Source organism: Stigmatopora nigra, chromosome 6 (genome assembly GCF_051989575.1).
Source record: "Stigmatopora nigra isolate UIUO_SnigA chromosome 6, RoL_Snig_1.1, whole genome shotgun sequence".
NCBI lineage: Eukaryota > Metazoa > Chordata > Actinopteri > Syngnathiformes > Syngnathidae > Stigmatopora > Stigmatopora nigra.
Window position 1 is genome coordinate 10347784 of NC_135513.1, and position 10101 is coordinate 10357884.

Here is a 10101-nt window from a genome sequence, read left to right on the forward strand (position 1 = left end):
TTTTAATCCTCGTCAGCTTTTTAGTGAATTGAAAAGAGCCATCAGGCAGTTATTTTGAAACTGAACGCCATCCTGCCCTGTGCTCATTGAAGCCGCCCTCTCATCCTAGTGCACGTAAATCAAGTTCCATAAAACTCACCAAAAACATGGGCCTAATCACCAAATTGAAAAGCGAAATGGCAGAGAGTCATTAAAAGGGGGGAAAGCTCGTCGCCCTTTTGTAATCCTGCAGCACATAAAAAGCTGCAAGGGCAAACGTCTTATAGAGAAGTGCACTCCGGCTAATTAAGTCGTTGAACCCGTTGCCCTCGACAAAAATGTCGGTGCCTCTGTATATCGTGCTTGGAAACATATAGCCAATGAGATCACAGATTGAATTGGAGTAGCGATGAATAGACCAATTGCAATATCCCACCTTGGCGTTGCGTTGCAGGACATCCGGGAAAATAGTGAGGAAAGGGGCGAATTTCTCGCCGTTCGGAGCCGATCTGTGTATGTGTGAGTTCAGCGATGTAGTAGCGAGACACCCGAGTTTGCTGTTTTATTAAACAGGTAAAAGCTTTATTTTTGTTCCTCACGCGTGTGTGTTTGATTGTCATGTAATTGGGGGCAGGCGTCGTCCAGATGCTGACAGGATGAGAGGGATCCAGGCGCCGTTACTGTGGCAACATTGGATGGAGGGAAAGCCTCCTCCTTCACTGGCACTCGCACACAAAACAATGGCACTTCACAAACAATTGCGCCTAATAAAGCTTGTGTTGTGAATGAAAATATAAATGTGGATACATGACACTACCCACGGAGGCGTCTCTGTTATTCTAAACCTTTAATGTGTTTGCCTGAAATAATACAAAGAGGAAGACAAGGGTGTATGACATCACTAGGTATTTTAGCAAATTTGATGAAAAATACATGTACTATTTTCCTTTTAATCTCAAATATTGCTGTCTCCAAGCTCACATTGCTCACATTACTGTATAAAATTTATACTTGCATTTGCACAAGATGATAGCCAATTTTGTTGGATAAAAAAAATAGGATGCAGACCAAATTAGGCAACATTTTTCATGCATAAACTTGTGTAATGTACTTGGGACCGTTTTTTATTAGTATTAATTCTAATAGTAAATTAGAAAAATTAAAAGTAATTTAGTAATTGTTTAAAAATGTATAATACGGCACAAGAGCACCAATCTATTATAAGTAGGTGAGTTGTTTTGTTTTGGGGTGGGCGGACGCCATAGCATAATTCCCCTATGATATAACTGCCATACTGATGCTAATATAGTGTGTGTGCTTTTCTATGTGTGCAGAACCCATGACCCTGACACGAGGTTCCTTCACATACTCCAGCGGCGAGGAATACCACGGGGAATGGCGAGAAGGCAAGAAAGGCGTACATGCGTCGACTGCATGATGACCCGCACAGCTTTATCATCCTCATCATCATCATCATCATGGCCATGCTGCACGTGTGTGTATGTGTACTTTGTGTTGTTTTCGTTCTCCCATGTGCTGAAGCAAGCGCATTGTGACAAGGAGGCCTGAAGGTCGAACTTGGAGAGAGTCAAGTCATGTCATGTGTGCTTACAAGAACTACATCACATCTCTCAGTCAGCATGTATTACGTCTTCTTTCCTTGTTACAAGGGTTTCTATTTAAGTGCCGTCTCTTCTGACCATTCTGTATGTCATTAGTAGCCCCTTTTTGTAGATAGGTCTAGGAGAAATTGCTGAATCAGCTTAATCAGCATATATTCACCCGTATCATTCTTACTAAAGAACCATCAAAGTCAAAGGTCTAACAATTTTTATTTTTTTGGACTCAGAGTGGTTGTCACAATTTTTTCGACACAAAATAATTGATTGAGCCTTGTCAAAATGTATTTTAAAAAATCAATCATTAAAATATAATGAATACAAATATTTTATGTAGTGGTTCACCTTTGTAGAGTTGAAAACGATGACATAAAAAGGGCAGGATTCCAGCTTGCGTCGTTAGAGGAGTCTGTGGAAAACAGTAGTGGAGACAAGTTGTGCTTATCATGTGATGTGTCGGAATACCAAATTGAAAGTGGGTAAGAAAATTATTGTTTCACGTTCGAAAGCTGAGACATGAGGAGCATGATCATTCACATTTGTATGACGTATGGTTAGACGCACACCCTTTTCCAGATGTTCCCCCGCCTGGCAAGTCGCAAAAAGATACATTTGCCACTGTTTGAGGCTAACGATATCTTAGAATGGTGATTAAATTTGGGGGTCCGGAAGTAAAAGGTCACAGAGGTCAGAAATTTTGAATGAACTTGATCATGGATAAGCCTTTTTAACTATTTGCAGGGTAGCTTTTATGGTGGCAAGAGAAAGAGCGATGCCATTTTGGGGCCTGGGGGATGGATGGAAGCATGCCCAAATATGGTGATGCTTTAAATTTTGCTGCGTAGGCAGAGTCTCCCTCTCTAAAAGTGCTGCTCTCGTGTCCAACATACCTCATTAACATATTAGAGATGTAAAATGGAGACTGCTACGCTTTTCAAAGAGAACAGGGAACATCCCATGTCACAATACACAGTACTACACAGTACAGTACATATTCCCACTTCGGTATTCCCAAATGCGGTTATTTTCTGTCCCATTTCATCAACATTCTGAGCATGTGTCATTCTCCTCCTATTTTAAGTCATTATTAATATTTAATGTCATGTTTGGGACATCATCATTCTGAATAGAATCTGGTGTGTAGTTACTCTATTTTTCTTAATCCTGTCATTTGTGTATTTTGTGATTACAAAAGAATTTAAATGAGAATATATTTTATTGTTATGATACCAGATGTCAATGCTCAGATTATGTTTTAGTGCAAAATTGACTGTGCCTGCCTGTCTGAACACGTTTGGGTTACTCGAAGAAGACGTAAAGGTGTAAGCGATGTATATACACCATCTGTTAGAACCCGGAACTCACAATCACACCATCTCAGCCCGTATTTTCCCTTTCAAGTTTTTTTGTTGTTTAAACACTTTGGGAAAGGTTCGAAATGGCTGCCAAGGTGCGAGGTTGGAGAAGGGTGAGCATATGCTTACCATCGTGTCAACAAGCAAAATGTGGCAACTGATTTGGGTGCTAGGGTCTTCTTTGTTTTCACTACACAACATTTAGTGGACAATAACAACCAAAATGTTGAGGCAGCTGCATGACAACCGTGGGGGTATTAACCCTTTATAGGGTACTCATTAAAATATTCTATGACATTAAAACCCAACACGTTTGAGTGGTAATTGAAGGTATAAACTGAGAGTATTTGTTTTGTGTTCTTTTTTTAATCAAAAAATGTAATTGTATTTATTAAAAGACGGTTATAGTTGTTTTTTTATTTACTCAAAATATTCATTTACCTTGTAAATGTTTAAAATAGGTTGCATTAGATTGATAAAATAGGGGGAAAGTGGATTTTTATTAATTTTAAATAAAAGTGTGATGTTCTATGTCAAAAAAAGTAAAATATTTTCAAGAAAAAAATATTATCAGGGAAAAAAAGACCCTATTTTATTCTCACAATATCAGAGAAATAACTTAAAAAACATACTTTGGAATAAAATAGAAATAGTATTGATTTTTAATGGTATTGAAATGAACAAAAAGTGTATGTGACTGTGTGTGTGTATGTGTTGAATAATTCAGTGGGCGATCATGTTACAGGAAGTAGGTCAACAAACATCTACAACAGCAGGAAACCTTTTTAACTACTACGCGTCCGTTTTGCCTCTGCAATTAGCCAGCGACACTGACCAAAAGGATCTGAAACGTGGATTACATTCCAACTGGACGGATCAAGTCCAACCACATGACATTATCCGCAGATAATCTGTCACTTTAACCCATGTTCTAGAAAGCAAAATAAATCACTCTTACTTCCGCCTCAAATTGTAAAAGACACCAAAATTTGTTCTCTAATACCTCAAAAATAAAAATAAGCCCAAAATAGATAAAACATTTGACTTATTTCTTATTGTACTACCTTAGTATTCAACATTTGAGATTTCACTGAGCTTTTCAATGACGTCATCATTTTCTGGAGTAAGTAGAGAAGTATTTTATACATTATATATATATATATATATATATATATATATATTTTTTTTTTTTTTTTTTACAAAAAGAAAACTATATAGCTGGCTAGGATTTTATAAAAAAAACTGCAATATTTTTTAGATATAAAAATAGTTGTATTACATATATGGTGTCAAAGGGTAAAAGCACTATTTCAAGAAATAAGGTTTATATTTTATGATTTTATGCCATTACAGATGCCATTTTTTTCATGTACTACACATATTGTAATTCCCAAAATGGTTATCTCAGAAAAGATCTCGACTTAGTATTTCAAATCTCTGGTCCAAATCACCCGTCGAGATTAAAGAACAAGCTGCACTCTTCTGACAGATGGAGTGTTAATTTACTTGGCCATTAGCAAACTGGCTGTTCGCTATAAAGCTCCCTTACAACCCTACCCCCCTTTCCGTAACACCCCCCGACGTCCCTTCACCCACCTTCCCTATCCGCCCCCTAAACGCCACTAAATCATGTTCCTGGCGTAGAGCTCCTACGAGGAACCTGAAGCCACTTATGGGCCTCCTTTGCTAACGAGATGTGCTCGTTGCTCTAGTGCCCCCGCTGGGAATATTCAAATGTGAAAAGAGACTGTGGATCTGGGAATATTCAGATAACGGGAGGGAGAGAAAAAAAAACCTCCTGAAATGGCTTTCTTCTCGCACTCCAAAGCCTTCTTCATCACATGCCATCCAGTTCCGCATTGATCTAAGCACTAAAAAGCAACATATTAAAACCTGGGTATCTCCTTTTATCCTGGAGGAACTTCAAAATATTCATCAAGTCATGGACAGCAAATTCCATGCATTGACCAAACTTGAGATCCTTTCACTTTCAATTTTTTTCTAGCATACCAAAAAGTCAGTCATAGTATAGTATAGTACTACATATACTAATTAAATTGACTATTTTCAATAAGTAGTCAAAAATCAATGATTAAGATTCACACAGATACACAACTATTGAAATGAAAATGAAATGTAAGTTTGTTTCTGCATAGTAGAAACTGCTAAGGTATTCAAAGGCAAAGCAAAGCCAAGGAAAATGACCCATTGACAAATAGTAGTCAGATTAACTGACAGTGTAATGCTACAATACAGAATACGAAACCAAAAGTGGGTCAGTGGAGGAAGCTAAATTTACCGTAAAAGTCGAAAGCCCCTAAAACGGTTGGGAGGAGAATGCAAGAATACAATTTTTCAAAAATCTACTTTACTAACCTGGAGAAGAAGAATAACTATCATGTTCTGGTTTTCTCAGAGAGCAACTGACACATTATTTGAATGCACGTCTACCATATTTGGCCAAAAATGTCTCAACCGGCCATACTGACACGGCACAAAGTTGACCATTTAGGTTAAAAGCAGTTACTTCATCCCTTGAAAACTACCTCACTCAAAGAAGATCTCTGAAACTGTTATTTCTGATGGGTGGCCGACATTAGGATGCCATTAAAGCTTAATGTAAAGTGAAGAAGATTCTTTAAAGTTACAATAGAGTGTCATGAATGTTGACTTTTGAGTATTTGCCCGTGCTGTCACTCAGCTGAGTAAAGCTCAAGTTATCCTAGCTGAAGTATAAACAGGCAAGATGTGACAAAGTGGTTTTGTCAGTGGCACACCATGGGGACGTCATCCAGGACAGCTCAGAGACTGCCATGACAGGAGTTGTCACTCCGACATGATTCTAAAGCTCAAAATCTGACAGACAAATATAAAAAACAAAATAAAAAATCCATTCATCTCCGACAAGAGAATGTCGCCATGTTTATTATGTTTATGAAACACGTGTCTAAAAATAATCTGCAGTACTGCCACTTAAGAAAACACCGTCTTGATCCTACTCATCATATTCACTTTCATTTTTCAAGTTCTCTTTTCATATTTCCTATACATTGACTTTTTTTCCTTGCGTTGTTTTAATCTCGGTGATGCTTCAAGGACATAAACTTGAGTAGAGACAATCACTGGTGTCAAAAGTACAGTGTGTGGGCTGTAAAAAGGCCATCATAGAGTCCAATCGAGTCAAAGACAAGACAACAAAGTCAGGAAATGTGATTTAGAGAAGAATTTCTAGGTTTTCTTTCAACAATTTTCCAACAGTTCTTAAATTTTCAAACATTTAAATTTGAGAGTCATCCCCAACATGACATTCTTCCATGAGTAAGCCTTCAAACGTAAACATACGTCTCTGTTTCTTTTATAAAACTTTCTTTTGTAGGTCTTCGTCACGGCCGTGGTCAGCTGACCTTCAGTGACGGAACCTGTTACACCGGCCAGTTTGAAAACGGACTCTTCAACGGCTGTGGTGTGCTGGTCTTCGCTGACGGCTCCAGGTCTGACCAAAGAAATGTCTCCTCCTGCTCATGTAACGATGTAGAATTTCTGACAACTGCTGTTAAAAGTCCAAATGTTCTTTGACCTTGTGAAGGTATGAAGGAGAATTTGTGCAGGGGAAGTTCCAAGGCGTTGGGGTCTTTACACGCTTTGATGGAATGACGTTTGAGGGCGACTTTAGAAGTGGTTGTGTGCAAGGTTCCGGTAAGATTTTTTCTGTCTTTCGGTCTGTTCTGTACCAAAAATACTGCAATAGTGGTTGAAACATAGTATCATCTTCCACTCCACTTTTGCTTGTCCATTTTGCCGCATGTATAAAGCTTCAAAAATGGCTTTTACAGTCAACCTGGTAACTTTTGGTGTTCGAAGGTCTATAGGCGGCATAACAGGTCCTTACAAGTATTAATATTATCGTTATCTCAGCTCACAAAACTGGGTTTAAGGTGCCATAATGAAAGGTTGAAGTCGATTGCTTCTGAAAGCCTGAATAACACGTTTTGTTCGATGGATTTTAGGTGTGTTTTTTAGGAGTGGCCAAATGTCCCAAATGTTGTCATGTGTTAAACATTAACACAATGTTTGGCTAACATTTAACAGAAACACTACATTGGCGACTCAAGTCCAAGCCATCATACATGTCCTTAAGCTATCTGTACAAATCTATATATTTTTTTTATAGATGATGTTTTCCTTTTGAACTTGATGTGATCCAGTTGACGAATCAAGATGAACATGTCATAGTTTCATTAAATCATTCACTGCTTGTGACAAGCAATGGACATCAAATCAATTTTAAGTGAATGGTCATTTTTCTGTTCCAATGCAAGCTTTGGTAATGGCATTGGTTTGAAAGTGCTTTTTGAAATGTGCATATATGACGCAGGGCTGTTGACATTTGCGGATGGCGGTGGTGGCTGCCATGAAGGTTTCTTTGAGAGCAGCCAGCTGATGCGGCGGGAGAGCAGCCAAGCCGCGGTCCAGAGGGCCCAAGCGGCCGCCGCCAAAGCCCGAGCCCTGGCCATGTGACCCGGACCACGGCATTGCAACCCCCTCGTCTGTTTCAACTCAAACTGCCTTGTAATGTAACCTCCCATGTTGCTTTTCTTTATCTGTGTGAGTTCTGTCAAGAGTCACTGATTCTGTATCGGCTAGAAACCGACATAATGGTGCTACACTCAACGTCCCTGAAACAAGTCAACAACTGAGAAGTTTATTCAGCTGTTGTTGTTTTTTCACTGTGTCTACATCTCCAAACCCAAATATTTATGCATTTGCCGTTTTAACTGTTTGACTGTGATTTAGTTACCATGGCTACAACGCTACTATACTGCAATAGTTCCTTAAAGCTGGTGTTAATTTTCCCAATGTCATTTAGTAGACATGATAGACCTACAAAAAGACTCAGGAAGCAACTTCTGAGTAGCCATTTTTAGGGTCTATGGCCTAAACTTGAAACTTTAAAGTCATCACAATAGCATGGTGGAATTTCCACGTCTTAACGGTAGAAAACATATTTGGATTCACACCTAGAAATGCATACACACCTGAAAAGGGCCTAGGCAGACCTCTCATTGGTGCTCCTGAAACAGAAAGTCCAAGGGTGTCTTCTTGCCTCTATGTTCTGCCTTGATGGATCACTCAGTGCCCTTTCAACGTCTGGTTTGGTCTGATCTCAGACCGGCAAGCATCAATAACCGCCTCCTCCCTCAGTGCCAATCACTCAGTGCCACCCGGCCTCTGCTGATCCAGAATCAGTGACTCACAGATTCAAGCTTTTCTAAAAGTGCCCCCTCAAAATATGACAATTTTAAGTTACTGCTTGAGATTGAATAAGGTTACTGTATAAACAGGAATAGGTTCTTTTTTTTTTGTTTTATGTAGTCAAAACTCTCGAGTAAAAATGTTTACATTCTGGATACGTATAACTTACAATGGGGAAGTAATGATTTGATACAGGAAAAAGTTCCGTTTTGAGTTTGGTGAAATAGCTAGTTAAAATACAATTATAAATGTATCAAATGTTATTGAAAACTATAGTTTAAAAATCAATTCCTATTGGCTTTTCCTCCAAGATTCTGCATGATACATTTGCCATTTGGAATAGAACCCAAGTTTCGTTAATTATAAAAAATAAATACAAACATAAATTTAGTGTAGGGATGACACCAATAACTTTATAAAGTGGATTTTTTTGTTCATATTTTGTAGTATATTTGAGTCATCAATAGACATGCAATTCATTTAAACTGTGAAAACCGGCTACGGATACTTGTCTTTCATTGGGATTGACAGCCCAGCACATTTAGCGCCATCACTGGCAACCAATGAGTTAAACGAGTGCCCTATAAGGGACTAACGTTATAATTAAGCCCATTTTTAGCTTTAGCGTCCACAATTCTTCTCTTATTGTTTGCGTCGTGGCGCTGAGGGGCGTGTGATGCCTGAGAATGAAGTCGACGTGCCTGCTGGGAATTGTCTATAGTATGTGTGTATATGCATATAGGGTGAAGCATCAAAAGGAGTACATTGTCAGTTATGTGAATATTTGAGCGCATGTTTAATTTGGGATTCGTGCACGTGCTGGAAAGGAATCACTCTTTTTATTGACTCTGGGATCAGGGTCCTTAAAGACTGTTAGTTTTAAGTGGAGTGTGTGTGTCGCTGTACTTGTGTGTGTATTTTAGTCAAAAAGTGTTTGTGCCTCACACAACTGGAACACAAAAGCCCTTTAAATGCAACTTAAGCCACTTCACTGCATCCATAAGGATGGGACATTCTGGATGTTCTTGTCGCACTTGTTTTGAGCTTTGAGAAACTATGGCCCATTTCTTGGGGTACCAGGGGGTGTCTTTTTGGTTTTTGTTGTAAATAACAATAGATGAATGAGTGTTGGGCTCTTGCCAAGTGGGAGATTTGCTCAAATTAGTATACAGAGACTTGAGCAGGAATGGAGGATCTGAATTTCTGTTTCTTTTTTTGAAAAGTTGGTTGATTATAGTGAAAATTGTACCCTTGGTTTGAAAAATAGTGCAAAGGACCACATAAGAATTGGTTTCAAGTACTGTGAAACTTGCCAAGGCCAAGAAAATGTAAGAATCTGTGCCTGAAAAGACATGAGAAGTCTTCCATTTTGGCTCTAAGAGAGATTTCTCCATTAACTTCAATGTTAAATATATGGATGATGTCTTTTGGTCAAATTTTCCATCTGTCAATCATTCATCTTACTAGTCGCTTATCCGTACAAGGGTGCTGGAGACTATCCTAGTTAACTATGGGCAGTAGCTCGGGGACACTCGGAGTTGGTTTCCAGCCAATTGTCGGGTACAAGGAGACAAACAACCATTCATTCCCAGGGACAATTTGGAGAGTTCAGTATGCCTATAATGCACATTTTTGGCAAGTGATTGGAAAACTGAGTAGACAAAAATCCCCTAAAGGGACAAGGAGAAAATACGTATTCCCTTCGAGATGGAATTGGAAGGAATTCCTAGTTGAAAGTTGCTATTTCCAAATTTCCATCAAATTGTCGAAACTTTCACTGAGTTGCCATTTGTTCACAATGAAACACACACTAAATTTCAATAATAAAGTCAAGGATGTAGTCCTCAATTTCCACCAAACTCAGCTAAACTCCGGCACCCCGCAACCCAGACAAG

At 38.8% G+C, this 10101-nt stretch overlaps 1 protein-coding gene across 1 annotated transcript; it reads left to right on the forward strand.

Moving 5' to 3' along the window:
• The first annotated feature begins 417 nt into the window (after nucleotides 1–417).
• On the forward strand, nucleotides 418–7942 carry LOC144198202 (uncharacterized). Its single transcript, XM_077719107.1, has 5 exons — nucleotides 418–552; nucleotides 1314–1385; nucleotides 6330–6444; nucleotides 6540–6649; nucleotides 7329–7942. Exons 2-5 carry the CDS (start codon nucleotides 1319–1321, stop codon nucleotides 7469–7471), a joined length of 435 nt encoding a protein of 144 aa, XP_077575233.1. The 5' UTR covers nucleotides 418–552; nucleotides 1314–1318; the 3' UTR covers nucleotides 7472–7942.
• The last annotated feature ends 2159 nt before the right edge of the window (nucleotides 7943–10101 follow it).